This window comes from Bufo gargarizans, chromosome 5, assembly GCF_014858855.1.
Source record: "Bufo gargarizans isolate SCDJY-AF-19 chromosome 5, ASM1485885v1, whole genome shotgun sequence".
Classification (NCBI taxonomy): Eukaryota; Metazoa; Chordata; class Amphibia; order Anura; family Bufonidae; genus Bufo; species Bufo gargarizans.
Window position 1 is genome coordinate 319,120,110 of NC_058084.1, and position 12,426 is coordinate 319,132,535.

The window sequence follows — 12,426 nt, forward strand, 5'->3', positions numbered from 1 at the left end:
CATAACACGCCCCTTCCGGTGCTGGGGGGAAGCGGACGTGGCTATCCCAGCCGGGCGAAAGAGCGCGGTGATTGTGTGGCAGAGTAGGAGGGCGTGGCTTAGGACGAGAGGTTTGTGCGCAGCAGTACTGGGCAGCCAATGAGGTGCGAGCGCTTCAGGCCCGCCGTAAGAGGACGTATTGTGTGTATAGTAAGTGATGGAGGGCTGGAGAAGTGTCTTCTGTGCAGCAGCTGCCATTTTGTCCCAGCCATGACTATAATTTGATGCGCGCTATTGGTACGGGCAGGACGGGTGTGGTGGGATGGAGAAGTGACTCATAGGCCAATAGCAGCGAATCAGGTGCCCGCTCTTATGTCTCACCGGGCCATTGGATGATGGAAGCAGCCTCCTGATTGGTTGTCATGTGCCAAAGCCTCTTCCTTCATTTAGCATAGCACAGAGTAATGCTATGACACACTATATATATATATATATATATATATATACATACATATACATACATACACATATACACACACACACTTTCATTTAACCCCTTTATGAGCCAGAGTAGTCCGAGCAGGGCACCCTGCCCACCCCCAATGGTCCTGGTGACTACATCTTGCACCCTGTCCTATACACAGAACTAGCATGTAGATGAGTGGAGAGACGAAGGGTCTGAAGGAGGGGGCACCGCTGTAACTAGGAGGGAAGAGGTTTGGGCTGTCCTTCTGCGACCACTGCTGGAGGAGGACGTGGGGGTGGTGATGTCCTGCGATGACTAGGCTGTGCCTTTACTACTGGGGGTAGGGAATCTGAGAACCTGCTGTGAATGCAGGAGAGGGTAATGGAAAGGGCCACACTTGAATGGAACAGAGCTTCGGTTCCGGGCACCGCTCCATTTATAAGTACAAAATAGGAATGTGTTCATACACAGCGAATGTGCTGCGGATTTTCCCTCTGGTGGCCTGTCCGATCACTGGCCATACACCTTACACTTGGGTCAACTGAACCTCCTAATTTCAGAGGACCTGTCCGACCACCTTCTAATAGTTATGAAATGTGTGGCCAGTGTTCGTTTGGCAGGTGTTGGGAGAAGAAAAGATCGGGCATGTTACATTTCAGCAGGTCCAATCCTTTGTCCTCAAGCCAGAGCAGTGGCTTATTCCTCTCTCCACTGGAAGCAATGGGTAGGGGTGGCAGTCGGCCATAGGAGCATTCAACAATTTTTGTGGCACTTCTCCCATTATGACGGTGCTCTTTGCTGGAGGTGAATTCTGGGAATTATTGTCTAACGCTGTACTTTTTATTGTATGCAGATAAAGTCCTCATTGAGCAATGGAGGAAAAGGGTGAAAATCCGGCTTCTGACTCGCAGAGCAGTGACGACTTGGTGACAAGGACACAGGCACCTGACAAACAGCCATCTCTAACGCCAGGCACTGGTCAGCAGCCCCCCGTTATACAGCTTGGTGGTCTTCAGTACTTGATCCTGGCTGCAGGGCAGCCGGTCACTGCATTACATGGAGCAGGGATTAATGTAGTGCCGATTGGGAATAACATATCTATACTACAAGCCAATGGTCTCCAAATGCCCTTTATTCAGACAGAGGGTTCTCCATCCTTGGCAGGTCTGCCCGCTGGGGTTAAGCCTACCACAAGCCAAGCCAGGAGCCTGCAACCTCAGATACTCCAGCTTGGCGGACTTCAGCCTTCTGCAGTTCAGGCTGGCACTTCAGTTCAGACCCTTGGACTTAAGCCACAACCTTACCAGCTCAGTGGACTCCAGGCACAGTCAAGTAGGCTCCAGCCAGCCACAGTCCAGATTGGTCCAACAGGTCAGCCCATTGGGCTTGTTCAGTCGCAGTCCTTCCAGCCTAATGAATACCAAATACACCCGATCATCTCAAATGAGGTTCAAAGCTATGGAATCCCACCTGTCTCTTATGAACTGACTGCGCAAACCACCTCAGTGAAGCAAGTGAACAGACAGCCTCAGGACACCAGGAGAAAGGGTGCAAAGTCTAAACCTGAGTTGGTTACGTACGTGGATGTCACATGTAGTGCTTACAGTATTCCCAAAGTGAAACATACCTCCACCAACACCACCAACCTCAATAAGAGTATTGCCACTCAGGCAGACATCCCCTTGAGAAATAAAAGCCAAGGTGTCCAATGTCCAGAAGGTGGGAGCTCATATCTTCGAACTCATCACACCTTCCAGGAAAGCTCTACACAGGCGGAGCAGACGGCCTGGGGTAGTCACGCTGCTGTTCAAGATGGCGATCCGGCCCTCCAAAGGAGTGTTATGTTTGTACAGGACATGGGAACGGTGGCAAATGCATTACCTGCCTATGAAGCTTGGGAGGCCGATCAGTTATTCCTGGAGGACCTTCAGAGAATAGACAGGCACAGATATATGTTGTACGAGCCTGTAAGTCTATTTGTAATGCAGTCTTCAAGATGTTTAAGCAGATATGTTGTGATATGAAGTCGGAGACATACAGAGGTCTAGACATGTTACACATATTTCACTACCTTACTCCACCTCTTGGTCTACTTTACACCAATGTTTTGCCTCAAAAATTTGGTTAAATTAAGCTAATTTATCCCACACCCACTAAAACCACTTTTTGAAACGGCCTATAGAGGCACAAAGAGTGTCTGAAACCCATAATAAATGTGGTCTAAGACATGTCAACATCTACATTAAAGAGTTTGTCCAGTCTTTTATAGCGGGCCTATCCTTAGCATAGTCCGTCAGTATCTGATCAGTGGGGGTCTGACATTCCTCACCTTTGCTTCTGCAGTAGCCTACACACTGGGTCTACAGCTCCATCCATTGTGCACTACAGCATTGCTCCTGTTCATTTCAATGGTTACCAGCTCTGTCCACTACACAATGGATGAAGCCCACTGATCTGATACTGATCAATATACAAGGAGTGGACAACCCCTTAAATGTTCTTCTGCATAATGGCAGATGTGATGTGCATTCTTGATTTGGCCCCCATGGTAGAAGCATAACTGTTACAATCCCCCTATGGTCACTTCCACATATTACTTCTGCAAGCTGCTATGCCCCTTTTTGTACTATTGCATCGCCACCTATTATGCTACGTACTCAGCGCTTCACCACTTCCATACTGCTCTTGGTGCAGAAGACACTGGAGTCTGTACTTGTCAGCTTCTGGGGGAAGGATGGAGTAAGATAGTGACATTAATGCGTTTAGCACTGGATGGAGGTGCCCAGCCACTGGATACATACAGTATGGTGGAAAGAGCCTGTGACCAGAGACCCTTGATTAGGTTGCACTGCCATAATGGGGAATCGTAATCCAGGGTCCCTTGCTTAGGGTACTTTCACACTACCAGATTTCTTTTCCGGCACTGAGTTCCGTCCTAGGGGCTCAATACCAGAAAAGAACTGATCGGTTTTATCCCCATGCATTCTGAATGGAGAGAAATCCGTTCAGGATGCATCAGGATGTCTTCAGTTCAGTCTTTTTGACTGATCAGGCAAAAGATAAAACCGCAGCATACTACGGTTTTATCTTTGTCCAAAATTCCGGATCAGATGCCGGATTTACACTTAATGCTGGATCCGGCATTAAAAATACCGCAATGCCGGATCCGGTAAAAATGTGAAAAAAATATATAATGGATCCGTTTCTTTTTTTCACCACTGTGGAAAAAATATATAACGGATCCGTTTCTCTGGATGACATCCGGAGAGACGGATCCGTTCTTGCAATGCATTTGTAAGACGGATCCGCCTACAAATGCTGTCCGTTTGCATGCAGATTGCCGGATCCGGCAGACAGTTCCGGGGACGGAACTGCTTGCCGGATCACTCTGCCGCAAGTGTGAAAGTAGCCTTAGTCACCGAAATCTACTGTAGGGTTAAAAGCAATCCCTTATTAGTGAGGACCAGTTCCTAAAATGAGCTGAAAAAGTGATATTAATTTTGCCTAAAGGGCTAATCCAAGACTAGTACAGACCTCCCAGTGGGCAACCAGCGATGGTGATCATACTTACCTGTTCCCTGCTGCTGGGTATGGTCTCTGTTGCTCCTGGGCTGGCTCTACCTTTCCCTGCAGGGCTGAAATCAACATCCTTCGATTGGGGGGGGTATCTGACCACTGCAGTCAATCACAGGCCGCAGCAGTGACCTGCCGCCCCCCCCCCCCCCCCCCCCCCTTGTTGCACAACAACTGGCCACATGATGCAAGGAGAGCAGGCGACTGGCTTCAGCGGTCATGTGTCCCCCTGTTGAAGGATGTTTATTTCAGCCTTGCAGGAAGAGGAAGAGCTGGTGCGGGAGCCACAGAGACTGGGACCAGCTAAGTATGATCACCACCATGGGTCGGCCACTCTGGGAGTTCTGTGTTAGTCTTGGATAACCCCTTAAAGGAAGAATGTTTCTTTCCAGGGTCAGATTCAGTTTGATGACGTGGCCATCTACTTCTCCAAGGATGAGTGGGAATATTTGAGCGAAGAAGACAAAGACCTCTACATGGAGATGATGGTGAAGAATTACCGCACCCTCCACTCTCTCGGTAATACAAGGGTGTTTGTATTGTCTGCATCCTTTTGTTTCTGCCCCTTTCTTAGGATTTCTTGTATTGGTTCAGATGTATGAAGAAAAAGGAAATTCAGCAGCTCTCACCTGCCCCTCCTTCAGCTGTGAGCACGGGAGGCCCGTGTCAGGTAACGGGCAGCAAATGCGAAAAGAGGTTGAAAGAAATCCAGCTCCACTTGAATAAAGGAATGTAGATTTATTTTGCTTGCGATAAAAACTCATCCATGAATTACAAAAATAGCAGTCTTGTCTAAGCTTTTCGGGCTACCAGAGACAATTCCAGCCCTTCCTCATGACACCACTGGTTCAGATGCATAGTAATTGTGTATGTATACAGTGGGGCATAAAAGTATTTAGTCAGCCACCAATTGTGCAAGTTCTCACACTTAAAAAGATGAGAGGCCTGTAATTTTTATCATAGGTATACCTTAACTATGAGAGACAGAATGAGAAAAAAAAAATCCAGAAAATCATTGTCTGATTTTTAAATTATGGTGGAAAATAAGTATTTGGTCAATAACAAAAGTTCATCTCAATACTTTGTTATACCCTTTTTTGGCAATGACAGAGGTCAAACGTTTTCTGTAAGTTTTCACAAGGTTTTCGCACACTATTGCTGGTATTTTTGCTCATTCCTCCATGCAGATCTCCTCTAGAGCAGTGATGTTTTGGGGCTGTCGCTGGGCAACACGGACTTTCAACTCCCTCCAAGGGTTTTCTATGGAGTTGAGATCTGGAGACTGGCTAGGCCACTCCAGGACCTTGAAATGCTTCTTACAAAGCCACTCCTTCGTTGCTCGGGCAGTGGGTTTGGGATCATTGTCATGCTGAAAGACCCAGCCACGTTTCATCTTCAATGCCCTTGCTGATGGAAGGAGGTTTTCACTCAAAATCTCACAAAACATGGCCCCATTCATTCTTTCCTATACACGGATCAGTCGTCCTGGTCCCTTTGCAGAAAAAACACCCCAAAGCATGATGTTTACACCCCCATGCTTCACAGTAGGTAAGGTTTTCTTTGGATGCAACTCAGCATTCTTTCTCCTTCCAAACACGACAAGTTGAGTTTTTACCAAAAAGTTCTACTTTGGTTTCATCTGACCATATGACATTCTCTTAATCCTCTTCTAGATCATCCAAATGCTCTCTAGCAAACTTCAAACGGGCCCGGACATGTACTGGCTTAAGTAGGGGGACACGTCTGGCACGGCAGAATTTGAGTCTTTGGCGGCGTAGTGTGTTGCTGATGGTAGCCTTTGTTACTTTGGTCCCAGCTCTCTGCAGGTCATTCACTAGGTCCCCCCGTGTGGTTCTGGGATTTTTGCTCACCGTTCTTGTGATCATTTTGACCCCACGGGTGAGATCTTGTGAGGAGCCCCAGATCAAGGGAGATTATTAGTGGTCTTGTATGTCTTCCATTTTCTAATAATTGCTCCCACAGTTGATTTCTTTACACCATGCTGCTTGCCTATTGCAGATTCAGTCTTCCCAGCCTGGTGCAGGTCTACAATTTTTTGTTTCTGGTGTCCTTCGACAGTTCTTTGGTCTCGGCCATAGTGGAGTTTGGAGTGTGACTGTTTGAGATTGTGAACAGGTGTCTTTTATACTGATAACAAGTTCAAACAGGTGCCATTAATACAGGTAATGAGTTGAGGACAGAGGAGCCTCTTAAAGAAGTAGTTACACTTCTGTGAGAGACAAATCTTGCTTGTTTGTAGGTGACCAAATACTTATTTTACCGAGGAATTTACCAATTCATTAGAAATCCTACAATGTGATTTCCTGTATTCTTTCCCCCCATTCTGTCTCTCATAGTTGAAGTGTACCTATGATGCAAATTACAGGCCTCTCTCATCTTTTTAAGTGGGAGAACTTGCACAATTGGTGGCTGACTAAATACTTTTTTGCCCCACTGTATATTAAAGCTTATTTAATCTGACCTCAGGTAGTCCAGACATTCTGAAAATGTCCTATCTGAAGGGTATTTAACTGCAGCCACCATACGTCAATCACTTACTTATGCCACTGGATTGTAGATGGAGCAAGCTCATAATGTAGCTTTTCAGTTGCATTGCTTTCTCGGGAGCATCCACTAAAATTGCAAGGAGGTAGAGCATATCCTAGAGGCGATCATTTCTCGGAAGCATACACACATATGCGATGGCTGCAGTATCGCCACTGAGACTGCACGATACTAAACGGTCCTGCCTAAAGTTTGCTTTGCAGTTTGTGGGTAACACATATTGTGACGTGTGCTGTCTTTATACATACACAGGATGGATCACTGTCAAGCCACCACTGATAACTATGATGGAACAAGGAGAAGATCTCTATGAAAAGTACCCCAAAGACTTGGGAAGTTCTCAGATTCCTGGAATCGCCAGAAGAGGTCAGTATGACTACCTCATTAGAGATGAGTGAATCGAACACTCTCTAAAATCTGATATTTTGAGCAGCAAGGGGCCGACCCACCGCTCAATTGACTCCCCTCCCCCTTGATTGACAGAGCCGGCATCTTGAACCTGTGCTGTTGCTCTGAGTAGTGGAGAGGATCTGCTTCAGCTACCTGAGTAGTGTAGATGCCGACTGTGCATGCGTCCCTCCACTTCCCTGTGTACCCAGACCTTAGCACCACATAAACAAATTCTATTAATTGGAATCAACTTGCTCATTTCATACATACAGGAAAACTGTTTATAATATATCACCTCCCATCTCTGTGGCAGAGGGCAGGAGGGATAGAGGGGCATCATAAGCCACTGCTGAGACTCAGCTGTGCCCTAATGGAGAAAAGCTAAAAAGTCTCCCTACTGAATGGATTCCGAAGCCTTATGTTGTTTTCTAGATGATAGAAAATCTGTTTTTAAAAAAAACTTGAAATTGGTTAAAGTTAGCCCTGGTGCCTTGCAAGGACAACATCTCCATGGAGTTTGTATGTTCTTCCCAAGTTTGCTTGGGTGTCCTGCCACACTCCAAAGACATACTGATAAGGAACTGTTTGGCACTGCTCCAGTCCCCCTGCTCTCCACTTTCTGGCAGTGCAATCTGGTGACCCCTTCCCCCCATACAGTCTAGCTGAAATTCCTACCATGATGAAACCAGCAAGTTCAGCTGGCTTTTTTTTCTAATGTGCATCGCATCTTTTGGGTTTTCCCTTTAGCAGCCCAACAGAGGATATTAAGCACTACACAGCGCCCATTCAAATCATTGATAGGTCATTTCTTTGCGGGACAGGAAAGGCCCCCCCAGAGAGGTTTTTTTTTTTTTTTTTTTTTTACCATTCGCCACTTTAATTATTAGAGGGAGGCCCCTATATTAATTCTGAATTCATAAACCTAATCCTTGTAAGGTCCCTTGGTATAAATAGTCCCATCCCAAGATCAAATGTGTGACCAGCAATATCTTCACAAATGGTTTAAAAACAGCTATGGGAAAGTGGGCAGTTGGGTTGCAGAGGCCAAGGTCTTTCCTGATGATGAACTTTGCATGTGTTTGGCTGCTTAGTCCACCAGACCTCCCATTCTCCCGGCAACATCTCCCACCATCTCTTTTACACTTGTGCCAGTGGATATACCAGCATTAGGCCACCAGACCTCCCATTCTCCCGGCAACATCTCCCACCATCTCTTTTACACTTGTGCCAGTGGATATACCAGCATCATCTTTGGAGATAAAGGGAACCTGTCACCATGAAAATGTTCTCCAATCTACTGGCATCACATCTTGGAACAGGCGGAGCTGAGCAGCTTGATATATAGTTTGGTGTAAAACTCCTTTGTGTAACTTGTTATTATTTTTTATTGTAAACCCCACTCATTCAGGGTTTAGGAGTCCAGGGGAAACTGTCCTTTGAGTGTAAATATAGCTGCCAATCACTGATAGGACCTACCAAATGACAGCTGAGCCCAGAGAAAGTGGAGATTTTATATGAATAGTATATATTTTTTTTAAATAATATTATTTTTACTACCGTAATTTATATGAAACTATTTTTTTTTAATTAGTTTTTCCCCCCCAAAAAAACATATCAGACTGCCTGATCATCACGATAGGTTCTTTTTAATGCTTATTTTGCATTAATTTTTATTTTATTTAATTTTTCAATATGTTGTCCAATTTCTTTGTTTCCTTTCAACAGATTTAACCGGCATGAAGACTGTAAATTCCATTGAAGAGAACTATAATCTACACAAGTTCTCCGAACGGTTGACAAAAACCATTGATGATTTTCTAACCTTCTGCATAGAGCAAACTGAAGATATAATGTCAGGGGCCGCAACAGACCTTTATGCGCACCCGTATGGATCGGGGCCATTTTGTGAAGTGAACCCATTGCTCGGCCGAAAGCCAGCTGTAGATGAGAAACCATTCAGGTGCTGCAAGTGTGAAAGGCGCTTCAAGCGTTTTTGTGGCCTTGTCTTGCACCAGAAATCTCACGCTTTGGAGAACGGCTTCTCTTGTTTTCAGTGCAGCATGCCGTTCAAGAATGCAAAAGCCTTGTTGAAGCACGAGTTGACTCATACTGGAGAAAAACCATTTATATGCTCCAGATGCGGGAGACGTTATGCTTCCCAACAGGCCCTCGATAACCATCTTGGAGTAACCTTGAAAAAGAATCCATATGTTTGCTCAGAATGTGGGAAACGCTTTGCTAAAAAGTACGCCCTTCACAAACATGAAATGATACACAACCGAAATAAACCTTTTTTGTGCTCCATCTGTGGTAAAGGCTTCATGGAGGAGGAGGACTTTAGCGAACATCAGAGAATTCACATGGAAGAACAGATACACATATGCGATTTCTGCGGAAAGCGATTCAGTAGCAAGACAAGCTATGACAAGCATCGGCAGGAGCACATAGGCTCACAGTTACTTCCTGATTTTGAACAGCAAGGTCAGCTTCTTCTCCTCAAGCAAATTCAGGAAGGCGCGTCTGTCCTGCCAAAGGAACTGGAACTCCAAAGCTGAGGGAAAAAAGGCTGGAAGGCCATGGAAAAAAGATGTAGTACAACACTGTCTACAAGCATCAAAAGCCTTAAAGGGAACCTGTCATCAACTTTATGCTAACCTCACTGAGGGCAGCATACATTAGTGACAGAAATGCTGATGTCAGCGGTGTGTCACTCATGAGAACCAGTGTCATAATCATTGCAGCCCAGGCCTTGAGAAGAGTCAAATCTACCTGAGAAGAGTCCTGGTTATTCATAATCTCCTGCCCTCCTCGCCCATCTGCTGATGATTGGCAGTTCTCTCCTAGAGAAAGGGAGAAAACTAGGTAGAAGCCGGTCAGTCATCAGCAGGTGGGCAGGAATTCATAAATAACCAGGACTCTTCTCAGGTGGCCGGACTCTTTTCCAGGCCCAGTCTGCAAGGATTGTGATGTTGGTTCTCGGCAACCACTTACTTTTAACTTATAAATGACCGACTGCTGAAATAAACTCTCCTGTCTCTACCTTATTCTGCTGTTAGTATGGGCAGCATAAAGTTGGTGACAGATTCTCTTTAAGTGATGGCAGTGTTCATATTCCACCTTGTTTGCACCATGTGCTTGGGTCACCAATAAAAATTTCTCCGTTTACTCAGGAAGGAGTAAGACATATTTTTCTAGAGTTTTGCAGTAAATGTGTTGTATGTTTTACAATAAGGCAGTAGGAAAACTAGTTGATGTACAAAATAAAGAAGCTTTGGCTGCCTTGCATTCCTGTTTTCTAGCTGAAAACATGATATCGGAATAAGGGCCGATATGAAAGAGGAATTGTTGCTGTACTTTCACACAATGTAATTTAATAGATAATGGTGTAATTAGCTAATTACTAAATCACTTCAATATGTCACGGTGCAGTGTGGTAAATACACTCCACACTGAACACAGAAGGGAAGAGGTATTAGGCCTGGAACCTAGGGAAAGGAAAAAGGTCACACCTAGTGAGTCCCTAGGCTGAGCCCTGACTGCTATCCGTATGAACAGACCTAGATAGTAGGAATGTTCATACGCAGGAACCTAAGCCCTATCTAACCCTAACAGGGCCCTGCAGATAGTGTCAGGACATGGATGGCCTATTCCTTCCCAGATAAAGGAATAGGAGACCCCCTCAGGCCTAATATCAGCAGATAGGGGAAAATAACAAACAAAAAATATAAACTTAACTTCCAGAAGTATGCGGATGAGTAGGAACTCAGTGAGAACCAACACCAGGACTTCCACAAACAAGGAGCTATTAACCGCATAGCATGATGGGTGAGGCCGGACTAAATAGAGGAGAAGGAATGACCAGTTAAGCTACACCTGAGACAAGTGGTGTGGTCATCCCCAGCAACAACACAAAAAGGTGAAACCAAAGAGGCTGTCAATCACATGCAGCCAGTCTCCTCGATCTTCTAGTTCCTGTCACAGGTGGGACTGCGACACATTGAAAGCAATCTGCCTCCGTCCACCTAAAAAAAAAAAGCTGTAAAGTCATGGCCACTAGTGGGGGGGCTCACTTCCACCAAATTTGCCTGTTAGGCTAGATCTGTTTCTAGTAAGAGTCGGATCTAGCCTATGTGGGCATGTCAGAGCGAGCTGAGCTCCTGAGCCTGATAGAAGCACTGCCTCTACACAGCTTTTGAAGAGCAGAGAAGTTCTTGTCTGTAAGGGTGCTTTCACACTGCAGCAGAGAATTCCGGCAGGCAGTTCCGGCGACGGATCCAGCAATACGGATGCATTTGTGAGACGTCTCACAAATGCATTGCAATACCGGATCCGTCTTTCCGGTTGTCATCCAGAAAAACGAATCCGGAATTATTATTATTATTTTTTTTACAGATTTAATGGTCTGTGCATGCACGGACGGAAAGAACGGATCAGTTTTGCCAGAACCCTTGGGGCCGGATCCAGCATTAATGCATTTTAATGGAAATGAATGCCGGGTTCAGGATTTTTGGCCGGAGAGAAAACTGCATGCTGCGGTATTTTCTCCGGCCAAAAAATGTAAGAGGGACTGAACTGATGCATCCTGAACGGGTTGCTCTCCATTCAGAATGCATTAGGATAAAACTTATCAGTTCTTTTCCGGTATTGAGCCCCTAGGACAGAACTCAATACCGAAAAACAAAAACGCTAGTGTGAAAGTACCCTTAGTCTGATCTCCCCCTCCTTTATCAGCTTTCTGAACTCCCTAGAAGACAAATATACTGGGAAGTGAGGTCACTGCAGTGCAGTGCTGGGAGATTTCATGGCAGGGACACCCCCCTGCTTGTGAGAAAAATGCATCTAGCTGTGCAGCTGAAGAGGGGAATAATTAGGCTGAGAAATACATTAGGGAACCCCCGTAAAGACCTGTTCCTTTACAGTAATGAAGCACAGCCTTTATGCAGACTTTTTTTTTTTTTTGAAAACTCAGGTATGCTTTAATGTGTTAATAGATACAATTGCTGGTAACTCCTCTCTAAAGCATGTTTACACATCCTGATTTAGCATGGTGGTGGATTTTTGAGAATGAAACTTAATAGACTTGTCTACCAATTAATGTGAAAGTCTTGCATGCATTGTACGCCTTCTCTTACTGAGCCCTCCTGACCAATCAGCAGCGCTCAGATACTACCCATTACAGTTGTAGGCCTCAGTTGCACATCGGTATTCTGGTTGGGTGCTCAAACTTCAGCCTGCACATAGTTCCTATAGTAATGATATATTAATAATAGTAATAGGGTCCTTTAGTAGGCAAATCCAACACGTGGGGATAGGGATAACATTTTGGCAAATGTGCAAAATATGGGCCAAATTTATAATTGGCTCAGGGTGGATGATACATTTTATCTAAGTTTTAACAACTATTGGCTTTGTACAATTCTGGTGCAAAATGTCGCCTTAAGTCACTTGCTTCA

General features: G+C 45.2%; 1 protein-coding gene across 5 annotated transcripts; it reads left to right on the forward strand.

Moving 5' to 3' along the window:
- Positions 1 to 30: 30 nt before the first annotated feature.
- Positions 31 to 9,711, forward strand: LOC122938064 (zinc finger protein 766-like). 5 transcript variants are annotated; one of them, XM_044293341.1, is made up of 5 exons: positions 31 to 110; positions 1,299 to 2,412; positions 4,411 to 4,537; positions 6,836 to 6,949; positions 8,699 to 9,711. In XM_044293341.1, the coding sequence occupies exons 2-5, from the start codon at positions 1,318 to 1,320 to the stop codon at positions 9,526 to 9,528; spliced, it is 2,166 nt and encodes a 721-aa protein (XP_044149276.1). In that variant the 5' UTR covers positions 31 to 110; positions 1,299 to 1,317; the 3' UTR covers positions 9,529 to 9,711. The 5 variants fall into 5 exon arrangements, with proteins under 5 accessions (XP_044149276.1, XP_044149278.1, XP_044149275.1 ...); XM_044293343.1 differs by having other exon boundaries at positions 39 to 165; XM_044293340.1 differs by having other exon boundaries at positions 56 to 189.
- The last annotated feature ends 2,715 nt before the right edge of the window (positions 9,712 to 12,426 follow it).

Excerpts from the sequence above, each read along its gene's own strand:
- LOC122938064 (XM_044293341.1), top strand. The coding sequence starts at position 1,318 with ATGGAGGAAAAGGGTGAAAATCCGGCTTCTGACTCGCAGAGCAGTGAC. Across the intron at positions 4,538-6,835 it reads CCGCACCCTCCACTCTCTCG|GATGGATCACTGTCAAGCCA; the intron begins GTAATACAAGGG and ends ATACATACACAG. Across the intron at positions 6,950-8,698 it reads TCCTGGAATCGCCAGAAGAG|ATTTAACCGGCATGAAGACT; the intron begins GTCAGTATGACT and ends TCCTTTCAACAG.